The sequence below is a fragment of the Dipodomys ordii genome, unplaced genomic scaffold (assembly GCF_000151885.1).
Source record: "Dipodomys ordii isolate 6190 unplaced genomic scaffold, Dord_2.0 Scaffold13, whole genome shotgun sequence".
NCBI classification, from domain to species: Eukaryota; Metazoa; Chordata; class Mammalia; order Rodentia; family Heteromyidae; genus Dipodomys; species Dipodomys ordii.
Genome location: NW_012267229.1, coordinates 24,666,982 through 24,693,476, shown reverse-complemented (window position 1 = coordinate 24,693,476; position 26,495 = coordinate 24,666,982). Strand labels below are relative to the sequence as shown.

The window sequence follows — 26,495 nt, the reverse complement described above, 5'->3', positions numbered from 1 at the left end:
GACCACGTGGCCAGGGTGGCCTCACCCCGCAGCCTTGGTGGATCCGAGGTGCACCCTAGGTTGAAGGTTGGGGACATTTGCTGGAGGGCGAGCTGTCTCCTCTGTGGTCCTCCAGGCCTTTAGGTTCCTTCATTCTTTGCTGGAAGCACAACCTTGTCCCCAGTCCCCGCCCAGGGCTAGATTTCTACTTGCTATGGGCCAGGAAGAAATTCCAGGCCTTTGTTTCTTTATGGTGTATTTACCCGTGGGGAGGGCCCAGAATTCCTGGGGAGGGAGGCCAGTTTGGGTACCTCCTCTGTGTCTTGGGGGACCTTCCAGAAATGATTAACACCCTGGAGCTGGCTGGCCAGCTGTGTGTGGTCCTGTTTGAGCCATGGCAGATGGCTGCTAGTGGGTGCCAGAGCCCTGCCTGCCTGCCCCTTTATCTCTGACCTCTGTCCCTGCCCATGTGTCCTACCTGGGAACCAAGGATGCAAACAAGATACAAGTTAAATGCTGGGATCATTCTGCTTTGTACTTCATGCAGTGACATGTTCCATAGCTCTCAACAGTGGTTGGATTAATTTAACTGGCTCTTGGGAGGAACTGAGCTGTGCTTTTGGAGAAGGATGGTGAGGGATAGGAATAAGAAAAGGAGGAAGAGTGATTGATTTTGGTTTAAAAATGTAGTTATTGAAGCGAGGCACTGGTAGCTCACATCTGTAATACTAGCCACATCTGTAATTCCAGCTACTCAGGAGGCTAGGATCTGAGGATTGAGGTTCAAAGCCAGCCCAGGCAGGAAAGGCTGTGAGACTCTTCCTGTCAATTAACCACCAAAGGTGGAGCTATGGCTCAAGTAGTAGAGTGCCAGCCTTGAGTGCAAAAACTAAGCAAGGGTTCAAGTCCCAGTACTGGCACAACCGCCTCCCCTCCCCCCCAAAAAAATACCAAGTAAAGTAGTTACTATTGAAGCCTCCAGGTGCGCAGGTGCACACTTGCTGTCCTTGTAGGCGGAGACAGGAGGATTGCAAGTTCAAGGCCAGCCTGAGTTATAGAGGGAGATCCTGTCTCAAAACCAGCCAACCAAACAAAAAGTTTCTATTGATTGCAGTCTCTTTGCCAATTTTAGACGAAGAGTTTTTCCTTGAATGAGCTCAATAATCCTTTGATAGGTCTGCAAGGTGCGTCAGCTGGATCGTAGATGAGAACAAAGGCCCAGACAAGTTCTATCTCCCTAAGCTCACAGGGCTGAGAAGAGCAGCACTAGCCCTGACTGGCACAGGGTAGAGCCCACCAGGGCCTTTGCCCTGGAGCCTGGTCTGTCTGGCACCGTGCCTCTGACTACGTGTAAGGTGACCAACTTGTCCCAGTTTTGCCTGGGACCTAGCAGCCACACATTGTCCCCTTCCCTGCTGCGGGCCCACTGCTGTGTGTGTTCAGGTCTCAGCAGAGCTGGTATGACAGTTCTAAGGAAATTCCACACCCACATAAACACTGGAGGAGGCCTGGCCTCGCCCTGCAGCCCCGGGCTGTTCCTGTCCCAGCCAGAGCTGTGACATCACCGGATGTGGGTCAGGCCTAGGTGGAGAAGGACTGGAGGGGAGGGGCCTCTTTGGAGCACAGGGCAGGAAGGTGGGGGCTGTCCTCAGTGTCAGGCTGGGGTTCACCTTTTCCTGTGCTTGCAGCACTGTGGGACCTTCCCTCACCCCAGACCTCTATCTACAGTTGAAGGGACAAAGGCCAAACCAGAGGGAGCAGAGCCGAGTCCCCTCACTGTACTGGTTCAAATCTCAGCCCTGCCCCTGGGTGACTGTGTTATCTGGCCCTAGTGGCTGGGAGGGGCTAGATGTAGGTTAGAACAGGTCCTTGCTTCATGCATGTAATAAAGGAAGGTCTTAGCTCACGAGACATTGGGAAATGTATGTTTTGGAAGATTTGGGAAGGTTCTTATCGCATGCCCGTCCCTTCTTAGCCCAAGACCTCTCCTGTGTTGTTAAGACACACACACATCAGTACTGGGGCTGAACTCCCTAGTGCTTTACCACTTGAACAGCACCTCCACTTCCAGCTTTTTTGGGTACTTAATTGGAGATAGGGGTCCCATGAGCTTTTCTGCCGAAGTTGGTTTTGAACCTTGATCCTCAGATCCTGGCTTCCTAAGTAGCTAGGATTTACAGGCCTGAGCCATAGATACTGTGTTCTGCGTTACCAAGATTTCCGTGAAATGTCATTGTGGGGACAACGCTGCTGCTTCCTGCTCCCTGCCCAGCTGCTTGCCTGAGTCACTTTTCTGTCCTCTCCAGGAATGTGGGTGAGGCAGCCCTGCTTCCTCCCTGTTCCCTCACCCACACTCCTGCCTTTAGAGCCAGATTTCTTTTGGGAGGGGTGGGTGGGTGGCAGGAGGCAGAGGTTTGCTGCTACTGGGCCGGCCATTCCAATAGATTGCAGTGTTTGACCCCAGAAAAGGTGGCAGAAAATGCCTTGTGGACCCGACACCTGGAGAATCAAGCGCTCATTTCCCTGTGACTCAGTCTGTAGGGGCCTGTTTTTCACCACTCGAGTTTATAGATAGATGAGTTGCACTTAGCCGTACACCCTCGTCAGAATTAAATCATTAGGCAGAAAAAAATTTGACTCAGCTTTCTGGAAAAAGGTCCTTATGTGGGCTCTGGTTTCCATGACAACAGCCTGGTTTCTAACCATCCTTGTGGACTGGCGAGCTGCCTCCTCCCCTCCCCGCCCAGGCCCTGAAGTCACAGCTGAGCTAACCTGCTGTCTCATCCTGAAGGACACCAAATGCAGCCATCGCTTCCCGATTTTTCTTCCTGAGAGCCTCTGTGGATAGCTCCTGCTGTTGACAGATGTTTTTGTTGTTTGGAAGCTATTAAATTTCTAACCCTTGGATACAGCCACTGAACGCTCATTAACTCTGGGGGAAACGGTGTGTTTGGAGCTATACACACAACAGAGGTTTTGTGTTGTGCTGAGACGAGGTTTGGATGCGTGGAGTGAGGTGTGGGAACCTGTCCTTCTTGAAGGACCTGAGTGTCCCCTTTTGGTTTCCTGCCAGGTGTGGACACAGCTCCTAGACTAGCAATAAGTTCTCAGTAGATGAATTTCTAGTGATTGTTTTTTAATTTCCCCTCAGTAAAGGCCAAGAGTGGGACCGTGGAGTCTTTTTCATCTTTAGGACAAAGGGCTCCGGGCCCCTCTGCCTAGTCCTCACTGTGTGTTTAGAAGGGGGCGTTGTGCTTTGTGTTGGCAAGGACTACAGGTAGGAACTTCTGGTCTGACCCTTATCTTCCTCTTTCCATTTTACAAATGAGGTATAGGAGGCCCAAGAGGGGAGACTTGCTTGAGGTCCTTAATGTTTATTAGCTTCTTTCTTCAGCCCAATGGACCCCTTTGCTCCGCTTCTTCTCAAAGCCCTAAACTAGTGGTTGGGAGATGGAGGTGATAGTTCACCAGGTCCATAGACGTTCAGTCATGGGGCTTGAACTCAGGGCCTGGGCTCTGTCCCATAGCTACTCCTTTGAGCCCTGAACATGTAACTCAAGTACCTGTTATTGGGGTATAGCACATCAGATCCATGTACAATAAACTCCAAACCTTCCCCTGTGGTCCAGCCTCAACTTTATCCACCTGGGACCTCCCTTATTACAGACTTTGGCTCACACCTGCTGCTTTTTTTTTTTTTTTAATGTGAAACTGAATCTTTCAAGTCCTTTTAAGCTCCTTATTTTGATTAAGTCACCCAGGCACATGGTGAAAGGTAAATACTGTATACTCCCTGTAGACCGTCCTCTTGAGCGCCCCCCCCCACCCACCCAAGCGGAGTCCTGCAGTCTTCATCAAGGAGAATTCTAGATTTGTGTAAACACTGATGTTTAGATGGAATGTTTTGGGGAAGAAGCGTGCTGGCTCAGGAGCAGTGCTGTGTTACTTTGATGGCATGGCTTAGAAAACCCATGAAAGGTGCTTTGTCTTTTTATTTTTTTTATTTATGTATTTATTTATTTTTTGGGTCCGGTTGTGGGGCCTGAACTGGGCCTGAACTCTGGGCCTGGGCGCTCTTCAGCTCAAGGCAAGCACTCTACCACTTGAGCCATAGTGCCACTTCCGGCTTTTTTCTTTTTGCCTGTGTGGTGCTGGGGAATTGAACCCAGGGCCTCAGGCATGCAAAGCAAGCGCTCTACCACTGAGCCACCTTCCCAGCTCCATGCTTTGTCTTTTTAAATGTCTTTAAAAACTTTTAAACTGGTGCTAGATAACCCAAGGCCTTGTGCATCCTAGGCAGGTTCTGAGCTCTCTCTCCAGCAGTCTCAGACAGCATTCTTCTTTATTTCCTTTCCTCCTTTGGCAGTACCTCTTGAGCCACACCCCCAGTGTTTAGTTTGTTTTTCAAATAGGCTCTTTACCTGGACTAGTCTTGGACCATGAGTCTCCTCCCTTCACCTCCTGAGTAGCTGTGATTACAGGTGTGAACTACCATGCCTAGTCTGTGCCAGCACACCTGGCTAGCCTTGTTCTGAATGGCTGCAGACTGTTCCAAGGTGCGGCTGTAATGTATTATTAGATCTGTAGTCTTATGGTTGGACATCTTGAGCTTGCTTTGTTACTGAGACTATTGAATATGTTTCTGGGAGGAAGCTGTTGGGCCCTGTGGACACATGGGGTGTTTCTATGTAGGACTTACTTGTTCAAGAGAAGGTATACCTCTAGGGGCTGAGCCTAACTCAGGTTACAACCCCCCCCCCCCAGGTCAGTCATAGGACCTGAACTCAGGGCCTGGGAGCTGCCCCTGAGCTCAAGGCTCGGTTTCTAACACATTGAGCCATTGGTCTACTTCCAGTTCTTGAGTGGTTAATTGGAGATAAGAATCTCACAGACTTTCTTGCCCAGGCTGGCTTTGAACTGGGATCCTCAGTTCTCAGCTTCCTGAGATGGCGTGAGCCACTTGCACCTGGTTCCTGTGTGTGTGTCTGTTTGTGTGTATGTGTCTTTGTGTGTATGTGTCTTTGTGTGTGTAGGTCCTGGGGATGGAACTCAGGGCCTGATGGTGGCTGTCTCTGAGCCTCTTTATGCTCAAGGATAGCACTTGATCACTTGATCCACAGCACTCCTCCCAGCTTTTTTCTGAGTAGTTTATTGGAGATACAGGTCTCACAGACTTTTCTGCCCTGGTTGGCTTCGAATTAGGATTACAGGTGTGAGCCACCAGCACCCGGCAGGTTGCATCTTTTTAGTGAGCTTCTGGACCTAACTAGCTGCTCTGTTCTTTCAGCCCAACCCGGTGGGCTCCTCAGGCCTTCGTTTCCATGTCTGTGGGATGGTCCCCAGATTGTGGAGTCTTTCTGCTTTGCATGCCCCAGGCTGGGTCTCCTGAACCTTTGTTCAGGATTTTTCTGAAGCCTGCTGCCCCTGTGTGGACTAAGCTGCCCTTGTTTCCAGTTGAAGAGGATCATGGGAGGCTGATGCTGCGGCTCCACTGGGCCCTGTCACCTCCATCAGCAGACAGAGGAGAGACAGAGATGTGCACGTACACAGCCTGCACCGTGAAGCTGGAGGAGAGCTCCTCCTTTGGGATTGTCGCTTCCTCTGCTCTGCCCCCCTTTGTATGGCTGTGGCTGCCATTCGTCAGTCTGGCCATCCGGGGTGTGGGATGGATGGACTCCAGCCCCATTTGCAGGTGGACGTGGGTGGTGGGAGAATTTGTATTGACATCATGGGACAGTGAACTCAAGGGCTGACTCAGGAGCGTGGTGGGGGCTCTCCAGGTGAGAATGAGCGAGGGTCATTAAGCAGAGGAGGGTCTTAAGCAGGGTACCCGCAGAGGTGTGCCAGTTGGCCTTGTCGGGGGAGGGGTTGCTGCCATGGTCGGCGGGGCGGCATGGTTGGCTTCTTCCACGTGGGTCCACCCCTTGCGGTCTCATGTGGTGGGGGAGTTGGGTGGAGGTCTCCTAGGGGCAAGAGCGTTCCTGGTGTTCATAGGACAACCCTTGGCCTGCTGGTCATGTCCTTGAGCTCAGGGACAGCACCCAGGCCCCAGGTTCAAGCCCAGAACCCATAACAACAACAAACTAAATGAAAATAAAAAATGTGAATGTTAAGGCTGAAGACAGACTGGCACCCGGAGGGGGGGGTTAATACTGAAAGAGGAGGGGGCCCCGAAAAGACTTGAGCTTCTACTGCTTTTAAAAATCAGGGGTGCTGTGTCTTTTCAGATCCTGGCTGTATGGAGAGAACGGCCCAGAAGCGCAAGTTCCCCAGCCCGCCACACTCCTCCAACGGCCACTCACCACAAGACCCCTCGGCCGCCACCAGCCCCATTAAAAAGAAAAAGAAACCCGGCTTACTCAACAGTAACAATAAGGAGCAGGTAACAGCCACTGGGCGTGGCATCAGCACCAGGGGACAGGCCAGCCAGCAGCCCACAGCTCCCCTAGCATTCTAGAACATTCATTTAGCAAGCTGGGCCCATCTGCCCACCATGGAAGGACAGCTCAGAATGGACACCTCCCCCTCTTCACCCCACACCCCTCCAGAAATCGCCAGTGGGTTGTTGAGATCTGTTTTGGGGCCAGAGCACAGTGACCCAGATGGGGTGAGGAGATGGTTCTGGAAAGGGGTCAAGCGGGGCTTTCCCTTAGGTTGGTTTTATTCCTACCGTGAGGACTTGAGTTCCCTGCAGGCCAGGCCAGTAGCAGGGATGCCCAGCTCTCTGGAGAGGACCTTGCTTCCTGCCTGGCTCAAATTTTTTTCTCATCTGTAAAAGGAAGGACTCCAGGCTGTGGGGGAAAAGCATTTCCCCAGTTAGCCACACTGCACCCTGAGTGCGTGTGTGTGTACGTGTGCGTGCACACACACACACATGCACACACACATACACACTCCCTCCTTGGTGGCCGCTACTGGCAGCTAGGTGGGGAGATCTGGGATCTTGTCTACAGAACCTTCTAGTTTGAAGGATGTCTCCAATGCAGGCTGGATGGTCATCTAAATAGGGAAACCAGTCAGGTTAGTGAGTGTACCAGCTGGTGTCCCTGTCTCCTCTGCACTGGGAAGTCAGGCCCCCCAGAGTTGTCATGTTCTGGATCGTCCAGTGTTGAGTGTTGAATGGCTAGACCATGAGGTTGAATGAAACAGCTAATTACTTGCTTTTACCAGGAGATACCTAGCATGGGTAAATGCCCTGACTGTGAGTGCAGAAATCTATTTCTTCTCTCAAATATGATGATGATGATGATACTGGGGTTTGAGCTCAGGGCCTTGAGCTCTTCCCTTGGCTTTTTTACTCAAGACTGGCCCTCTACCACTTGACCACTACCCTCACTTCTAGCTTTTCTGTTGGTTAGTTGAAGATAGGAAAGAATCTCATGGACTTTTCTTTTTTCTTTTTTTGCCCAGGCTGGCTTTGAACCAGGACCCTCCCTGCTGAGTGGCTAGGTTTATAGGCAGGAGTCACCAGCATCTAGCTCCATTCCTCAAATTATATTGTAGGACTTTGCTCTGTGGGTGTGGCCAACCTCACCTCTCAGCCACCACAGTGGGGTGCTCAGCTTGCAGGACTTTGTGACACACCACCAGCTCCATGACATATGGTAATAACACCTTTAAACTAAGCCAGGCACTTGGCCCAGTGCCGTAATCATGCACTGTGCCATAACATGAGCGCTGTTTGTAGAAGCCTTCCAGACCCCTGCTGTCCCATGCTGCCCCCCACAAGCCATGTATGGCTCATGGATATGCAGGTAGCAGTGCTGACCGGCCACCTGTGTTGCTGATTTCCCTAATGTCCTGTGGCTGCCTGTGGTGAAGGTTGCTTGCCTGTTGGATGGCCCAAGCCTCACCAGTCACCATCTCATGGGTGGAGCCTAGAGAAGCTGTTGGGGCTTTGCAGTTGGAGAAAAAGATGTGATCATGTTGAGAATGTTAATGTGGAGGCAGAACTGGCTCTGCCCCACTGTTAACACAGGGTCATCTTAGTGTTAGTGGCAGCCCGTAACTGGCTCCCTTGGACAGGGAAAATGAGGTTCAGAGAGGTTCAGTCACCTCCTCAGGGTCTCAGCTAGTGAGACACCAATAAGCTCTGCTTATTGGCTTAGAAGTTGGTGACAAGGTGTAGGGACACTAGCCATTTCTTAGCTGTCAGGACTAAAGATTCAAAAAGACACAGCAGCCGGGCGCTGGTGGCTCACGCCTGTAATCCTAGCTACTCAGGAGGCTGAGATCTGAGGATCGCGGTTCAAAGCCAGCCCGGGCAGGAGAGAACGTGAGACTCCTATCTCCAATAAACCACCAGAAAACCGGAAGTGGCGCTGTAGCTCAAGTGGTAGAGCACTTGCCTTGAGCTGAAGAGCTGAGGGACAGCGCCCAGGCCCAGAGTTCAAGCCCCACGACCGAAAAAAAAAAAAAAAGACACAGCAGTGGGGAGCTGTGGGACCCAGCAGGGCTGGGGTGCAAGGACATACATACCCCAGTGATCTGCAGTCTAAGGGAGAGGGGAGAGGGGCTCTGCCTGCCCACATGGCTCTTTCCCGCCAGGCCATCTGCTCCATTCCTGGGAGCTCTCAGTTGCTTTGTCTTGGAGTTCCAGTGACATCACAGAATAGGGCTGTGTGTGAGTACTCCGGTGAGGCAGATGATAGCTTTGCTTCTCCCAGCCCCAACTCCAGGGCACATATTTCATAGGCAAGGATGGAAGGAGCCATGGGCCCTTGGCCCCACAACTCTGTGTTCAGAGTAGTCATCTCTTCTCTGGAGCCTTTGTTCTGTGTCCCTGATTGCTCACCAGCCTTTGGGGATCTTGGATTTCTGCGTTCTTGGGAAAAGCTTTAGACTGTTGGAGTTGCTGTGACAGAATACCATAGACTTGGCCCAGCAAAGACACACTTGTTTCTTGCAGTTCTTCCTGCTCATCTGTGATCTGTCAGGGTGCATGGGGCAGCTTGGGCTCCACACCCCAGGGGCACGTTGGGCAGGGCGGGGAAGAGAGCTTGTAAACACTTTTTTTGGGGGGGTCTGTTGTGGGGTTTGAACCCAGGGCTTAGGCACTGTTCTTCTCCCTGAGGTCTTTCACTCAAGGTTAGTGCTCTACCACTTTAAGCCACAGCAGCACTTCCAGTTTTGTGGTGGTTAGTTGGAGAAAAGAGTCTCATAGACTTTCCTTCCTAGGCTGGCTTTGAACAGTGATCCTCAGATCTCACCTTCGTGAGTAGCTAGGATTACAGGTGTGAGCCACTGCCACGGGGCCTTTGTTTTGTTGTTTTTTGTTTTTATTTTTTTTTGGAAACAGGGTTTTCCTATGTAGTCCAAGCTGGCCTTGAACTCTCAATTCTCCTGCCTTTGCTTCCCCAGTGCAGAGATTACAGGCATGTACCACCACACCTGGCTGAGGAGCCTGTTTTGTTTTTGTTTTTTTTGGTCGGTTTTGGGGCTTGAACTCTGGGCCTGGACTCTGTCCCTCAGCTCTTCAGCTAGCACTCTACCACTTGAGCCACAGCGCCACTTCTGGTTTTCTGAGTTTTTTTTTTTTTTTTTTTTAAGAGATAAGTCTTATGGACTTTCTTGCTCAGGAGGGCTTTGAACTGCCACCCTCAGATCTCAGCCTCCTGAGTAGCTAGGATGACAGGCGTGAGCCACCAGCATCCAGCTAGGAGCCTGTTTTTATAAAGTTTTATTGGCACCCAGCCACATTCATTTTGGGTGTGGGGTCTGATTTTATACTAGAATGGCAGAGTTGAGTACTTGCAGTAGAGACTGGCCTGCCAAGGCTCACCTGTTTGTTTTTTTCATGGAGCCCTGTTTGGTTTTAGCAGCCTCCTCCAGGATAGGCGCAGGTGTTTCAGGAATGAGTGAGCAGCTCTTGGCCATTTTCTTGTTAAGCAACCCTGTGGCTAGGGCTGGGGAATAGGCACGTTGGTTCTTTAACCTGTAATTATCTCCTCACAGCGTATGTCGCAGCCTGTTTGCTTTGCTGTCAGGCTGGTTACACGCCTTACATATGAGGTGGAGTAGGGATTGTAATTCATTTTACCTGGAATGATTTACTCTTCTTTATGGAACTCTCCATGTGTAGCTGGGCACTGGTGGCTCACGCCTGTAATCCTAGCTACTCAGTAGGCTGAGATCTGAGGATCACTTTTCCAGGCAGGAAAGTCCATGAGTCTCTTAACTCTAATAAGCTACTAGAAAAAGCTGGAAATGGTGGTGTGGTTCAAGTGGTAGAGCGATAGCCTAGAGTACAAAGAGGCTCAGGGACAGTGCCCAGGCCCCGAATTCAAGCCCCAAAACCAGCAAAAAAAAAAAAAAAAAAGTCCATATTTGTTATCAGATTATGGAATTGGAAATAGTTAGAAGCAGCAGATAGGAGAATATCTGATGTGATCAACAAGGAGAGTAACGAGGCAGATCTGCTCTGTGCGTGCGAGCGTGCTGGTACTGGGGTTTGAACTCAGGGCCTGTGCACTGTCCCTTAGCAGTTTCACTCAAGGGTGGTGTTCTACCATGTGTGCCACAGCTCGACTTCTGGCTTTGGAGGATTCCTGCCGAGGCCAGAAAGATCCTCCAGATCTCAGCCTTCCAAGTAGCTAGGATTGCAGGTGAAAGTCACGAGTAGCAGTGGCAGCTAGGCCTCTTAGAGGGTGGGGTAGTCCAGTTGTCCTTGTGGCTCCGGGGACACCCACTCCCAAATGGGCCGTGGAGGAGCCTAGGGGAGACTTAATTTTGAGGGATCAGTTCTCTGGATGGTGTTCAATCCTCAGCACTCAGAATACAAAGACAATTAAAAAAAATATCCCAGCTTGTAGTCAGCCACCCAGCCACCTGGGTGGCAGATTAGGGGAGTAGTAGCTGTTAGATTCCCTCACATTTTGTCATTCTATTATTTATTTGTTTGAGTTATTGCTGTTTGATTTTCCCCACATATTATAATTTCATTTCTATTTGTCTGTTATTTTATGTATTTATTAATGAAGCAAATAGGGTCTCCCAGGCTGGCCTTCAACTCCTGATCTTCCTGCCTCAGCATCCCCAGGGCTAGGATTACAGCCATATATACCCTGCTAGGACTTGTTGGTCTTCATGGCTTCCCTGTACTATTACTAACATTAGAAGGTAGTCAGGTTACCAGTCAGATTTACTACTCTATTACAGTGCTCGTGGTAAAATCCTAAGATGCCCCACTTTGATTAGCGGTACTTCTACTTTCTTCATAGGTAAAGATTTTCCTTCTCTTCCCCCCCTGGGGAAAGCAGCTAGCTCCGTAGACTTTCTGGATGGCAGTTTTCAGCCGAGGATAGTTTTGTGCTCCGGGGAATGGGGAACATGGCACTGTTACCATGGGTGACAGTGGTTTGTGTGCATGGTGGTCTCACTCGGTCTCATGGGTACTGTTGCCCATAGGAACTTCCCAGCAGTCACCGGTGTTAAGCTTGAGAGTCCTGACCAGGTGCCATTCTGTCCCCTCCTGCAGTCCCCCTACTTTTCAGAGCTCCAACTTTCTCAAGATGGAGTCTTGCTGTCTGGCCCTGGCTGGCCTTCAGCCTCCAGCTTCTTGCCTCAGCCTCTTGAGTGTTGAGATGGTAGGCAGGATTGTTTTTCTCTATCGTGTTCCTCTGAATTACAGAGCATGCTATCCGTGGTGTCTAAGGAGGAGAGAGGTGGCTAGGAGACTGAGTTCAAGTCCTGGCTCTAGACTCAGATGTCAGATTAGTTGTTCGTGGCTAAATTTTCCCACCTGTTATAAAAAAACTAATAGTGTTTACCCTACTCCATACCTGTCAGGTTTACCAGGAGAAAGTGAAGTGCGGATGCTGGGTGCTGGTGGCTTACGCCTGTAATCCCAGCTACTCAGGAGGCTAAGATCTGAGGATCACAGTTCAAAGTCAGTCAGGGCAGGAAAGTCCATGAGACTCTTAACCTCCTATGAACCACCAGAAAACCAGAAGTGGCGCCATGGCTCAATGTAGAAGAGCGCTAGCCTTGAATGAAAGAGCTCAGGGACAGCACCCAGGCCTCGAGTTCAAGCCTCATGACGAACAACAAAAAAAGAAAGGGGCAGCCTGGGCCAAGACATGGCAGGCAGGGCACCCTGGGAAGAAAGGTCAATGTGGTGATGTCATCCCTTAGAAAGCAGGGAGAGTTCAAAGGTGAATGACACAGGAATGTGAGTCTGGGCTCACTTAGCTAATTGCTTGTGTGACAGGAGAGCAGAGGTTTAGAGAGATTGGTACATGAGCTTCTGTGAGGCTGCCAGACATTTTGGGAACATTAAAGCCTCACAAATAAAAGCTGAGAAGAAGACACGGGCTGCCTGCAGTGTCTGCTGTTAGAGCCCAGAGCTCCTGGCTTCTAAAGTGAGGAAAAAGAGGTGGTAGCTCATTCCTGTAACCCCAGCTACTTGGAAGGCAGAGGTCAGCCAGAGCATAAATTAGGGAGACCCCATTTTTACAAGTAATTTGAGTATGATGGCTTATGTGTAGAATCCCAGATTTGCTTAAGGTGTAGTTAAACCGTGGGCTTTGTCCTTTGCCCCCCAAAAAGAGAATCTATCTGAAAAAGTAATAAAAAAAATTGGGATGAGGATGTGGCTCAAGTGGTAGAGCATCTGCTTAGCAAGCTGTTAGGCCCTGAATTCAAATCTCCAGTACCAACAAAAAAAGAAAGTCAATGGTCAAGTACGTACCTAGAATGTGTGGGGCCCTGGGTTATATCTCATGGCCACAAAGAAGACAACAATAAGCAAGAAGAAAAGCACAAGTATTAGGTTGAACAGACGGGACTGATGTTTCCGAGAAACAATGTGATTTTCAGTCAATAAACCAAAAACTATTTGAATTGCTTAAATATGAAGCCGGTCTCAACACTGTATCATGGTGCCCATGTTCAAACCATCATCCTCTAGAACATCTAGGCAAAGATCCCCTCTTGTTAACACCAAATACTACCCGCAGAGGCTTTCAGAGAGGAAGCGAAGCTTTTCATCCCGGGACCACAAAAGAAACTTGTACAATGGTGTGCATTAAAAGGTAGATAACAGGAGCCAGGTGGGTGGCTCACGGCTATAATCTCAGCTGCTCAGGCAGCTGAGGAGCAAGCAAGACCCAGAGCCAGCCCAGGAAGGAAAGTCCTCAATTCCATCTCCAATGAACCAACCAAAAGCTAGGCTGAAGGTAGAAAAAGCATCGCCCCAAAACAAAACAAAAGACAAGGGTCAGTAATAGGGATGTGGCTAAACCATCCTAGTTTGTGTTTTTGTTGTTGTTTGTTTTTGTTAACGAATGGAGGCCCAAAGTGGGTTGTAGCTTTCTGAAGGTCACACAGCTGGTCACCAGGTTGACATGGGAGCCACACCTCCAGTTCTGGCCTTTTTTATTCTTTTTGGTAGTTTACTAGAGATAAAAGTCTCACGGTTGGGGCTGGGAAGGTGGCTCAGTGGTAGAGTCCTTGCCTTGCATTCATGAGGCCCTGGGTTCAATTCCTCAGTACCACATAAGCCAAAAAAAAGCCAGAAGTGGTGCTGTGGTTCAAGTGTTAGAGTGCTAGCCTTGAGTGGTTTATGGGAGATAAGAGTTTCACGGACTTTCCTGTCCTGGCTGCCTTTGAACTGTGATCCTCAGATCTCAGTCTCCTGAGTAGCTAGGATGACCAGCGTGAGCCACCGGCGCCTAGCTTGATGGACATCTTTTTTTTGGGGGGGTTCCGGTTGTGGGGCCTGAACTCTGGGCCTAGGCACTGTCGCTCAGCTCTTCAGCTCAAGGCTAGCGCTCTACCACTTGAGCCACAGAGCCATTTCCAGCTTTTTTCTTTTTGCTTATGTGGTGCTGAGGAATCGAACCCAGGGCCTCATGCATGCAAGGCAAGCGCTCTACCACTGAGCCACGTTCCCAGCCCCTGATGGACATTTTTGTACTAAGTTTTTTCACTGTGATTTCTGTGTTTGGAGTGTGGTTTTGGTATTGTACAGGGTTTTAGAGGAACAGTTCTCATCTGACATGTTGGGATAGGAAGAGTTCTGGTTCCCATGGATTGGTGCAGATAAGAAATGTGTCTCTTGTTTTGAGAGGACTTGTCCTGTTCACCAATCCAGCCTTTAGGAATCTGTACTTTCTGCGCCACAGGTGGACTTAAAAAACAAAACACACAGTCATGGTTTGTTGACCCAAATCCGCTTTCTCCAGTTGCCTGTAACTTAGAGAATCTGGGTAAATTGCCGTGCATGTTAACAGTATAAGACTGAATATGTATATACTGGGCTCTTGATACTGTTAGTAACTGTGGAAGACTGAACGTGTATATACTAGGCTCTTGATCTTATTAGTAAGATGGATTCACACCCTTGTTCACCCCACTGAATGTCAACCTAGCACCCCAAGGTTAGCCGTTGTCAGCTTCATTTTACAGATGAGAAAACTGAGGGTTGTGAAGAACCACAGCCAGGGTCCTCCAGCTAGCTGGTTATTAATGCTAGAGATAAAAAGCCAGGTATTCTAGGGCTGCCCAGTAACTTGATGCTGGCCTTTAAGGCCTGGCCTTTCCAAATAGCAGGTTGGGGGGACACCCCTCCCCTTCCCCAATCTAACCGGTCCCTCATGCTACCTGGAACAGAGTGACCCGAGCTAGTGTGGCTGGTGGGGAGTGGGGGGGATGAGGCACTGTGATTTACTTGTTCAAATTCCTGCTGATGATGCACATTTGTTTTGAAACCCCGCCTGTCTTTCTTGCCTACATTTCAGTCAGAACTAAGACATGGTCCGTTTTACTATATGAAGCAGCCACTCACCACAGACCCTGTTGATGTTGTACCGCAGGATGGACGGAATGATTTCTACTGCTGGGTCTGTCACCGGGAAGGCCAAGTCCTTTGCTGTGAGCTCTGTCCCCGGGTTTATCACGCTAAGTGTCTGAGACTGACATCGGAACCAGAGGGGGACTGGTTTTGTCCTGAATGTGAGGTTAGTTCCCTGACGAATGAATTCACCTTACCTGCCTCGTTTCCTCTTCCTTTCTCTTTCTTCCTTTCAGTTTGACATTTGCACATAATCCCAAAAGGGGGGAAAAAAAGAGAAATTTCTGGCCTTCTTGTCTGCTCTGTCCGAGCCGCCCCTCCCCTCCCTGTGGACCAGCGTCTGCCCTGGCTGCCGCCCAGCCGCTCTTGGGAAGATGATTTGCCTTGTTGTCATGGCTTCCGCTGCTTCACGAATCCCCGGATGGCTTTGAAATCTGCAGCTGCCTCTGCTCCTTCTGTAGCAAATGCCTGGGAAGTGAACTTCTAAACCTTGTTCCTGCGTGTTTTGGGAAAGATCTGGTGTTCTGTCCCCCTTTCTTGGATGTTTTTCCTGCTGCCTCATTGAATCGCCGGTAGGAGTCAATCCAGGAAGACCAGTTTTGGGGTGATGCCTGCGCAGCAGCCATCTGATGCATCTGTTCACTCAGCACACATTCCTTGGAACACATACAGAACTGCGTGGATGACACCCTCCCAACAGGAGACAAGTGCCCGAATAAAGTAAATGAGAGGGGAGAAAAACAAATCAAAACGAGACATTTCAGCAGACACCGAGTCTCCTTGACGGGCCCAGGCCTGGAAGCCACATTGCCACGGGAAGACAGTGGAAGAAGAGCTGAGTGGGCAGAGCGCCTCGCAGCCACCTGGGAACACCTTGTCCGCATCCTGGCCTTGATGGTACCCCCATTCCCCTCCCCCTGGTGTCTTCCTGCCGCAAAGCCCTGGGCCACTGCTCGAGATTTGCCCTGTGTTTACGTGGCTTCCGCTTTGGCAGCGGGTTTTTTTGAATGCTGGAATGTTCGTTTACCAAGTTAACAGTGTAGAGTGTCTCTTGCCTTCCATAGTACCTCTCAGATGAGGAAGCTTTCTGTGTATGAAATGGAAAATCACCCAGGTACCTTTAGTGTAATAAAAATCCCCAATCGAGTCCCAGGATTAAATCTCTGGTGCCACATCTGTGCAAAGGAAGGAGAAGGATAAGAGCTAGAGGAGAGCAAATTAGACCTCTAGGCCTTGTCACTAGAGGACAGTAGAGGCTCCCTGACTTGTGACTTCTCACCAGACCCGCTGTCTGTACCTTCTGAGACTAATGTCCTCCGTGACCGTACTCTCCACACGTGAGTGCCTGGGAGCCTTCACCAATTTGCCTTTGTGTTGACCAGCTCTTCACTGACAGTGCCAGGTAGACGCTCTGCGGGGTAGATTGTCCTCTGTGGATGATGCTAGTTTCTTGTGAAAGGTGGCCAACACTCTACAACTTGTAACCCTCCTGTGTGGCCGGAGTCCCTAGGGAGGACCAGCCTCCCCGTCCCCACGGCCTTGATCGCCATGGAGGACTCAGCTCTGTGGTGTGTGGAGACAGATTCCTCGGATGACAGGTGTGAGCCACCAGCACCCAGGTTCCTTGCTTACCCATCGCTCCCACTGACTTGTCCAGGGGTTCATTGGTGAGCATCTGTGGGGACGGCAGACCCTGTCAGGCAGGAGGAAGGTGCCAGATCGGGAAGGAGGGAGGGAATGACAGGTGAGCAGTAGCTGGAAACATGCTGGGGTTCAAGGAATACTTCATCTATACTTCAGAGGCCCCTGTTTCTTCCAGGTATTATTTGGCAAAGCCTGCAGCTGGAAGGCTGGGAGGCTTCAGGCCCCTGCCATCAGGCAGTTAGATCGCGTGCCTTGTACTGTTCTCAGCCAATCAGTGTCTTTGTCTGCCAGACACAGGAGACGGAAGGGAGGTGAACTTCCACCTCTCCAGTGCCCAGTACTCCAAGAGCTTTTCCTGACGATAATGAAGTCTCCTGGTTTCATTGTCACTGCCACCCAAATCCTTAAAATGTGGTTCCAGACTTACACAGAAGAGCCCCTTATCTGGGTTGCTGAGACTCTTATCTGGGTTGCTTAAGATGGGAACTTCTTTTACAAAATGACAAGTTATTGCCTGTGGATGTAGACAGCGAGGCTGTGCCCCTTTGAGAGATTTCCAGAGCAGCCTGAATAGGTTCCCATTAGTAGGGACAGAACAAAGTCCTGTTAACTATTGGCACAGCTCTATCCTCTGAAGCTCAGTCTGTTTATGACTGCCCTGTTAATTGTAGATGCCCTGCCAGGCTCCTGAACTCAGGACCCCTGGAGGATGCAGATAGTGAGCAGGGAGGTCACCTTGGTGAACCTGTGGCCCTTCCTTTTACTTCCCAGTCTTGAGATCCAAGGGTTACAACACTGGTGATTGTCCAGATGGCATCTGCCCACACCTTTCTCCAATCAGCTCCTGTCTCCATGAGCTAGGAAAACACCTGGCTCCACATGGAGATGCTATCCTGTTTTACTAACCAATGGTATAACATACAAATGCTGTTCATTTTACTGACCAATCCAGTACAACATGCAAATGATGTCTTCTTTACTGGCCAATCCAGCACAAGATGCAAATACTGTTTGTACAAGTTGGTCCCAGAGATGGATACCTCCTTGCCCACCTAAACAGCTCTTCATGTTTAGATGGGAATTTTTTTTTTAAGGGGGAGAAAAAGTAGAAGGAGAATTAATGCATGGCTAGTCCTGTCTGTTTTTCTAACTGCATCTGTGTATTATGATTTTTGACTTGTAGAAGATTACAGTAGCAGAGTGCATCGAGACCCAAAGCAAAGCCATGACAATGCTCACCATTGAACAACTGTCCTACCTGCTCAAGTTTGCCATTCAGAAAATGAAGCAGCCCGGGGTAAGGAGAAAGCTCCTGCTGGTGCAAGCATAAAGCAGACGCTACCCTTCCTTCTGTTCTCTTAGCATCTCACATGGTCTGTGGAAGCCTGGCTTCTCGGGCAAGCTCCGCACACTCTTTGGACCTGCCTGGATATTCACACTCATTCAGAAACGTAAATGCCATGGTATTCTGTTGATTGATTCTCAGCAGTGAGTACATTGTGTGCCTATGGAGGTGGGGACTTCAATTTCTGGTGGGCTAGGAAATGAGACTTCATTTCCTGTTGGCCCAGGAAGAATTTTCTGCTCTTTTCCTGGCATTTGTGAAATTCTCCTCCCATGAGAAACGAGTGTCACCCAGTCTATTTATAAGCCAAGGCCCCATGATGCAACCTTCTAGTAAACTGCCACGGGGACATTTCCACCAAGGGTAGGCTCTGGATGGCCCATTCTTTCAGTCTGGAGATGGGATGTGGAGGGTAGTTTTGGGACCTTTTGGGAAGACTGATGGCTGGGCAACACCTTTCAGCCGTCAAGGTGCACAGTGTAGTGTGCTGGCTGGAGCATCTATCCATCCCTCACTGATCTGGCTGATACTGGGGCTTGAACGCAGGCCTTTGTGTTCTCCCTTGGTCAGTTTCTCAAAGTTGACACTTTCCACCACGTAAGCCACGCTTCCATTTCCAGCTTTTTGCTAGTTAGTTGGAGAAGAGAGTCTCTCACAGACTTGCCTGCCCAAGCTGGCGATAAACTTTGATCCTCAGATCTCAGCCTCTTGAGTAGCTATAGGATTACACAGGTGAGCTACTGGCACCTAGCCTGAAGTATGCTTTTAGTATACAGCAAATTGACTTTCATTCTGGATAAAAGAAGGCTTATGTGCAGATGCTAGCCTGCTAGAAGCCTTGCTGGTGTAGAAGCTTAGTATTTCATTAAATCCTCTAGATCACTTGAACTGATAAGTAAGTACCACAAATCTACAATGAACCAGGCTGGTTCCTTGAGTTGATTCAAGTAGGGCTTAAGCAAATGGATCAGGATAAAAATCTTATCTGTTGACATTGATGACTGTGTGCTGTGGTATCCCTCGTTATAGCTGGATTTCATCCTCAGTTTTGCTCCTGGGCGTGTGCAGGGGTGTCCACTATTCTTCAAGGTCCCTGTCTAATGTATTGATAGATCATGTGTCAGCCAGGGACAAGAACAGAACCTGTAAGTTGGATCTATGCCCAACACAAAGCAAATGACAAAACCAAAACAAGTTCAGCTGGGCCTGGGATGATTTTCAGGACAATGCAGGTTTCGAGGATGGACCCATTTGGAGCTTTCCAAGGTCCTCTATGATGGCTGTCTTTGTGCTGTATTCTGAACCATCTTTCAGAACCCCTGGTTGTGCGCAGTTCTGGGCCTTCCATAGCAGTGAAGGGACCACGCCTGTGTGTCTTCTCTCTTGCAGACAGATGCGTTCCAGAAGCCTGTGCCGCTGGAGCAGCATCCTGACTATGCTGAATACATTTTCCACCCCATGGATCTTTGCACATTGGAAAAGGTTGGCCTCCATCAAAGAGCCTGGCTGCTGAGCCCAGGGCTCAGAGACCTCCCTCCCTTCCCATCCCCGCTTCAAGTTAGAGTGCTTACCTGCATGGACCTGTGCGGTTTTGAGTTCACCACCTGCCACTTCTTCCACAGACCCCTGTGTGACCCTTGTTACCCGAATGAGTCATGGAAGCTTCTTAGGGATTTGATGATTGATTGCAGCTCCCTCCTCCTCCCCTGAGATCTTTCTTCCCAAGTGCTAATGAGAGCAGCAGGAAGGAAGAAGAGAAAATCAAGTGTCTGGGAAACTTTCAGATTAGCAGTAAAGATGTAGCTTCTTAGAACAGACGTATTGCCTGAGAAGGCTATTTCTGTAATGCCTAAGGATATTTTTCAAAGTTCACATGAAAAATCCATACTGAAAATTAACATGTGCGATACCCACAGTCAGGTTCCCAGGGGTGGCTCCCTGTTGAGTTGGGAATGGAAAGCATGCATGCAGTGCTTGCTGAGCACAGGTGCTCATGCCTGTAATCCTAACCACTCAGGAGGCTGAGATTGGAGGATTGTGGTTTGAGGCCAGCTTGGGCAGGGAGAGTTCATGAGACTCTTATCTCCAGTGAACCATCTCAAAGTTGAAAGTAGAGGAATAGCTCAAACGGTAGAGCACCAGCTTTGAGCAAAAAAGCTAAGGGATAGTGCGCAGACCTTGAGTTCAAGCCCTAGTACCAGCAAAGCATGCGTTCACAAGAACCAAATGGTAAATTCTAATCTGATTGGGGAATTGCACATGGTTGTGTGTAATCAAAAAAGACAGGGATGTAAGCCTAGCTTCAGGTTTCACAGTACTGTGCCTGTTTTCCTCTTGCATAAAGCAGAGCAATAAAGTGGAGACAATATATCAAATACCCCATGGAGTACGGAGAGCACGGGACCTGGCCATCAATGTTGAAGTGCATTTGTATAGGGCTCCAGCTCTCAGAAACCTTGAGTATCATGGATGAGCCTGGTGGATGACTACTGAGCAATGGGGGATGGGGGGCCATGGATTCTACCTCGGGGGGGGTTGGTACTGGCAATGACGCTTATGGTTTGTCTTCCCAGAATGCGAAGAAGAAAATGTACGGCTGCACCGAGGCCTTTCTGGCTGACGCCAAGTGGATTTTACACAACTGCATCATTTATAATGGCGGTGAGTGGCTGAGAGGCTCCACAGGCAGGGAGCGTTCTGGGTGTGCCCTCCCGCCTTGAACATCAAGCCAGAGCCAGCTCCCGGGAATAGCTGCGTCGTTGGCCTTTGAGCAGAGATCTCCAGGGCCTCTAAGCTGTGCGGTACTGCTGCTCTTACTTTGGTATCGATTGCTTGAATGTGTTTGGAGTTAAGTGCTCTTGTCACTAAGGTTTGTTTCTAGCCCTAAAAACATTGAAGGACAAATGTGTATTGACAGCCCCCAAAGACAGCCTAACTTGGTCAGTTTCTACCTGACCCCTAACAGATAACTGGGTTCTAGAAACCAGCTGTTCTGCCTTCTGTGATCTTGGAATCTCCTATACACTGAGTCACAGACATTATATTTTTTCTTGTCCATTGCTTTGCCACACAAATACTACCAGGATTCAACTGGATGTTGTGTGCGCATTTGTCCATCTGCTGAGTGGTTTTCCTTTTCATCCGTGTCCCACAGTGGATGTGTTCACCCAGTTGATGGTGGCAGGTGTTGAGGTCACTTTTACCTTTGGGCTGTTAGGAGAAAAGCTGGGGGGGGGGCGGTGGCAACAGTTGGAGACTCCAGACCCCTGCTTTCCTGGGAATGGTGCTGGCTCACTGCACAGGTTGATGCTCAGCTTCATAAAATGGTTTGCCTAACTTGTCCTTGCGAGTGGCTGCACTGTTTCACAGCTTCCTAACTGGACGAGGCTTCTGGTTGTTTCACAGTCTTGCTTATACTTGGGCTTTCTGTCTTTCTGATTTTGGCCATTTTGGAAGATGCGGTTTACTAGGTGTAATTTGCCTTTTTTTCCCCCCTTCAATTATTTTGATACTGGGTATCTATTTGTGTACCTTAGTAATTTAATTTTTGCGAGAAGTGAAATTCAGCCTTTTGCTCATTTCCAAAAACTGAGTATTTATGCTTTTTTACTCTTCAATTGCAAGAGCTCTTTCTACTCAGGGTCATTCTCTCTTTCCTGGACTTGGAGGATTAGGTAGCTCTTTCTGGCCAGCATGGAGGAGAATTTTCACTCAAACCATCCTCCTTGGCCTCTCCTGTCTCTCCCCTCCATCCTCCCCCCCCTCCCCTCACCCTCCGCCCCTTCACCCCCAGCCTTCCCTGTCTTCCTTCTGGCTGGCCAGATCTTTCAGTGTCCTTCCACCCTGGTTCTAGTGTTCTCTGCCTGGAAGTTCTGTGCCCCCTTGGCCTGGATGGCTTCTCCTTGTCCTTCAGTCCTTGAGAGCCTTGTCTGCCAGCCCAGGCCTGGCCGGGAGATCTCATGAGGGACCCTCACCCTGCCTCTGCTCACTCGGGGCACTCGTCACTCTCAGTGGGTACTGGGCTCTTCCAAGGGCTGGCATCTGTCTTCCCTGTACAGATGGGCTTAGGAAAGGCTTTGTGAATGGCTGAGAGTCTGCTTTAAGCACACACACTGCGTTAACCCTTCTGAGGCCAGAGGGAAAGAGGGAGCCACTGGACATTGAGAATTTGTGTGGACAAGATAAGTCCACAGTGGTCAAGTCCTGCCATCAGTTGTTTTCTGGGAAGCCTCAAATTTTAGGCTGTATATATGTTGGGGCGGTGGGGGGAGAGGACGAGGAGCGGAAGAGAGAGGGTGGATGGCTTTTCCACTGTCTTTGGAGAGTCGGACTCAGAACCCATGCTCACCTGCATGGCTGCATGTTGTCATGGAGACAGCGCTGCTGATGTTGGCTCAGTCCTCAGCGAGCTCTGCCTTCCTGGTGTCATCACCAGCACCAGGCAGGAATGGCCGAGCTGCTCTGTGACATCCCTTCCTTCTGGGCTTACAGCCGGGCTGTGCTTCTCTCTGTTAAAGAGAGCCTGTAGATTATCATGGCAGTTCTCCAGTAGAAGTCTGAGCTGGGTGCCCGTGGCTCAAGCCTGTAATCCTAGCTAAGCAGGAGGCTGAGATATGAGGATCACGATTTAAAGCCAGTCTGGGCAGGAAAGTCTGTGAGATTCTTACCTTCAATTAAAAAAAAAAAAAGCCAGAAGTAGTGTTGTGGCTCAAGTGGTAGGGAGTTCACCTTAGCAAAAGGAGCTCAGGGACCGTGTCCCAGGCCCAGAGCTCAAGCCCCAGGACTGGCAAAAAGAAAATCCCTGGCCTGCAGGAGGAGCTGTCTGCATCAGAGCTTCATCAGTTTTGATGGGTGAAATCAATCACTTGAACCCATGTGAGAAGGCAGAAACTTCTAGATTTTAGCCTTTTAAACTGACTCCTGGGGAAAACAAGTTACAAAGGGCATTAGTGGATGTATTGACCCAAGTTAGAGTGTCATCTGTCTCTATTAGATTATCCTGTTTTCTTTTTTTTGTTCCGATAGATATTATTAGTTCTGTTTTCTCATTCTCTTAGGAAATCACAAGTTGACGCAAATAGCGAAAGTCGTCATCAAAATCTGTGAGCACGAGGTACGTATGCTGTCCTGGGGCACAGGGGGGGTTGGGCCATCTCCTGGTCTGCTGAGGCATAAACAGCGCCCCGTGTGGCAGCAGCGCAGACAGCAGGCCGGGCACCCTATGGTGAAGGCTTTTGTTGCTTGACCAGATAGTAGACATTTCTGCCATTGGCCCTGTGCTTGGTGGCCTGGAGACAGGGACCCTTGGGTCCCCTTCCAGAGGCAGCTGGGTGGTCATGAGTGGGGAATGGAGAAGTGCTGGCTCAGAAGGGCCTGCCACTGTTTCACAGCTTCACACACAGATCAAGCTGCCTGCAGGCCCATGGCCCTGGGCATGGCTCTTCCTCCAGGAGGCGTCCTGTCTTAAGAAGGGAAAGGACACTCGTATGGGGTTGAATTTTGAGTGTCACTAGTGGAAATGATGCAGGACAGTGGGTTATGCGGTAATGACTCTGTACTCTGGAACTCTGTCCTCAGGGAGGTGGGCATGGGCCAGCTTGGTGGCCTGGAAGGAGGCTGCCAAGTGTTAGGTTTCCTTGGTCATGTCTCAGTGTAGCCCTATGGGTATTTGGGGAAGAAGTGTTCACTGTTGTGTGGACTGCGAGGTTGTGGGCCTGGTGGCTCAGCTGTCACTTTGGTCTGGAAGGCCATGGTGACATAGATCAAGTGATAGACTGGTCACCATGGTGGCTGCTTCTCCACTGTATTCTTGCTGGGTTTCAGTTCTTCTTACCCTTCAAAACCAACAAACAAGCCCAGCGTGGTGGTCCACACCTGACATCCCAGCAGGCTGGAGTGTCACAAGTTCTCGGCTAACCTGAGCAACATAGAAAGAACCAGTCTCTAAAAATAGAGCAAAAGAAAACCAAATCAAAGCCTGAACGCTTGAAAACATTATCAAACATTTATTCAGGGAAGCCAGATGTGAGGCCTTCCCAGCAATTCCATCTAATACCCTTTTGCTTTCCAGATGAATGAAATCGAAGTATGTCCAGAATGTTACCTAGCAGCTTGCCAGAAACGAGACAACTGGTTTTGTGAGCCTTGTGTGAGTGGATTCCCCTTTCCTTTTTCATTTGTAAGCCTTCTGTGCCTTGTGTGGTCCCCAAGACAGCCCTCTCCAGGGCCTGGGAGGTGAGAATGTGGATGAATCCTGCAGGTGAAGACAGGTGGCTAGGTAGAGTCCTGGCAGGACAGACTTTATGATCGGAAGGATGTGGTGCCCGGGCTGGCTGCAGGTGGGCATCAGAGTACCCCGTAGGAGAGACATGAGGCTGAAGAACATGACCAGAGCCCCATGAGTGTCACCTGCCAGTCATGGTGGGGCGGGTGTGTGTGTGTGTGTGTGTGTGCCTGTGTCTGTGTCTGTTTCTGTATGTGGGCTTGGAAATGCTTTCCTAGTGGAATGTTTCAGTCACTCCATTGTGGTTCTCAGGGTAGAATGTTGTCCTCATTGGGCATTGATTTCAGGGCTTGCTGTTTTATGGACAGAGGTACACTGTGTGTGTGTGTGTGTGTATACACGTGCACTTACATGTGTGTGCATGCACACATGTGCATAAGGTGGTGAGGATGCAGGTTTGGAGACAGCAAGACTGGGTGAGTAAGGTGAGAAACACAACATCCTGTAGGCCTCTCTGCCTTTGGGGGAGAAGCGTCTGAGGAGCTGAGCCCAGGTGGAGGCCCGGAGTGAGCCTGCGGAGTTGCCGTTACCCCTTCTATGCTTGTTCCAATGCATTTGCTCCAAACACTCCAGAGAGTGTTGCATAGAAAGGCAAATTCTCATGCTCATGGTTAACCCTGATAACAGCAGAGCCAGGACTCAACCTGGTTTTGCACTGGCTTGCTCAGCTAGCTTTGCTTCCATGGTGTTCTTCCAGTTGAGCCATGCTTCCAGCCCAGCTTTTTTGCTGGTTATTTTGGAGTTGAAGTCATACCAACTTTACTGCGTGGGCTGGTTTTTGAACCTCTGTCCTCAGATCTTGGCCTTCTAAGTAGCTAGGATTACAGGTGTGAGCTACCTTGCTCAACGTAGTTTTGTGGATTTTTCTGTGGATTCTTCTCAATCTTCTCTTTGAAGCCCCTCCCCAGCTGCCGCCTCCTAGGAGGTAGCTCTCGGGCTAGCCCTGCTTAGGGACCCATGTCTGGGGTACTAAAGGCTTGTACCACTTCCCACTTGCCTGCAACAACCTCTCATAGCAAACTGCAGTGTGGATCTTGGCACCAAATATATAAAACTCGCCATCTTGTTTTTCTTCTTCTAGAGTAATCCACACCCATTGGTGTGGGCAAAGCTGAAGGGGTTTCCATTCTGGCCCGCAAAAGCTCTGCGAGATAAAGATGGACAGGTGGACGCTCGTTTCTTTGGACAGCATGACAGGTGAGTGTTACATCAGGCTTTGAACTTTCTCAAACCTTCGGTTGAATCATTGGGTGAGAAGTATAGCTATTATTAGTCTCATCTTTTTGTGTGTGCACGCGCATCCATGCACCTGCACACTTGATGGTGTTAGGATTTGAACTCAGGGTTTATTTGCTCATGCCTCTCTAGTCTGGCAATTTGCCAACGAGAGTCTGTTTATTTAATTGATTGATTGATTTTTTTTGTCGGTTGTGGGGCTAACTCTGGGCCTGGGCACTGTCCCTCAGCTCTTCAGCTCAAGGTGAGTGCTCTACCACTTGAGCCACAGCGCCATTTCTGGTTTTCTGAGCGGTTTATTGGAGATAAGAGTCTCAGGGACTTCCCTGCCCAGGCTGGCTTTGAACTGTGATCCTCAGATCTCAGCCTCCTGAGTAGATTAGGATGACAGGCGTGAACCACCGGCACCCAGTAAGAGTCTGTTTAATTGGAAATGGAGTCTGGCTTTGAACTAACATCCTCAGATCTTAGCCACCGAGCGGCTAGGATGACAAGCGTGAGCCACTGATACCAGGCTCATTGTTACCATTTCCCCCAAGCCAATTCTTGTATTGGTAGCTGATGTGGTTATTGTTTTGTTTACTGTTGCGATATACCAACCGTGAATTGTGTAGTTGTAAAATATTTTCCTGTGCTGTGTTAAGTCCAATGTGCAGGCTTTAATTTCTTCAGGTATGTTAGAAAATAATCTTTCTGTAATGGCTGTGTTGATGGAAGCCAGCATGGGAATGAGTTCTGTGGCTATTTTAAGTGCTGCTAGGCAAATATACATATACATATACATATATATACATTTTTTTCTTTTCCTGGAGTAAATTAAACCTGAGCAAATTGCCTTTCAAAATAATGCTTTCAGGGATCGGAAGTATTTTCCCAGCCTGCCAATAAATGAATCTCTTGCCATTATGCAAAACAGTTTCCTCCTGTTCCCTTTTCTCTGTAGCAAAAATGGGAAATTATAAGGAGATCCTGTTTTGACAGGCATAAGCCCCCCCCTCCCGCCTTCTGCCCTCCCCTCTCCTCCAGCTAACAGCAGCGAACAGAGCCCCTGTGTGCCTACAGACTGATGCAGCTCCCCTGCTTCCCTCTAAGCAAGTTCTGTTTAATTAGATGAGGCACGACTCTTTCAAAGCCTCTCCCCCCTCCCCTCCAAGCAGTTAGAGTACAAAAGTGCCAGAGGGGACTATTTAAATACATAAGAAAGTAAAATTATATAC

General features: G+C 49.4%; 1 protein-coding gene across 1 annotated transcript in view; it reads left to right on the top strand.

Moving 5' to 3' along the window:
* Zmynd8 (zinc finger, MYND-type containing 8) overlaps nucleotides 1-26,495 on the top strand; it is a 100,470-nt gene that overhangs the window by 27,207 nt on the left and 46,768 nt on the right. Inside the window, exons 4-11 of the mRNA XM_013010737.1 lie at nucleotides 6,207-6,361; nucleotides 14,718-14,936; nucleotides 17,598-17,711; nucleotides 19,149-19,241; nucleotides 20,333-20,420; nucleotides 22,817-22,872; nucleotides 23,830-23,907; nucleotides 25,124-25,239. Of these exons, the coding sequence (XP_012866191.1) occupies nucleotides 6,207-6,361; nucleotides 14,718-14,936; nucleotides 17,598-17,711; nucleotides 19,149-19,241; nucleotides 20,333-20,420; nucleotides 22,817-22,872; nucleotides 23,830-23,907; nucleotides 25,124-25,239 (919 nt within the window). The remainder of the gene's footprint in view (nucleotides 1-6,206; nucleotides 6,362-14,717; nucleotides 14,937-17,597; nucleotides 17,712-19,148; nucleotides 19,242-20,332; nucleotides 20,421-22,816; nucleotides 22,873-23,829; nucleotides 23,908-25,123; nucleotides 25,240-26,495) is intronic.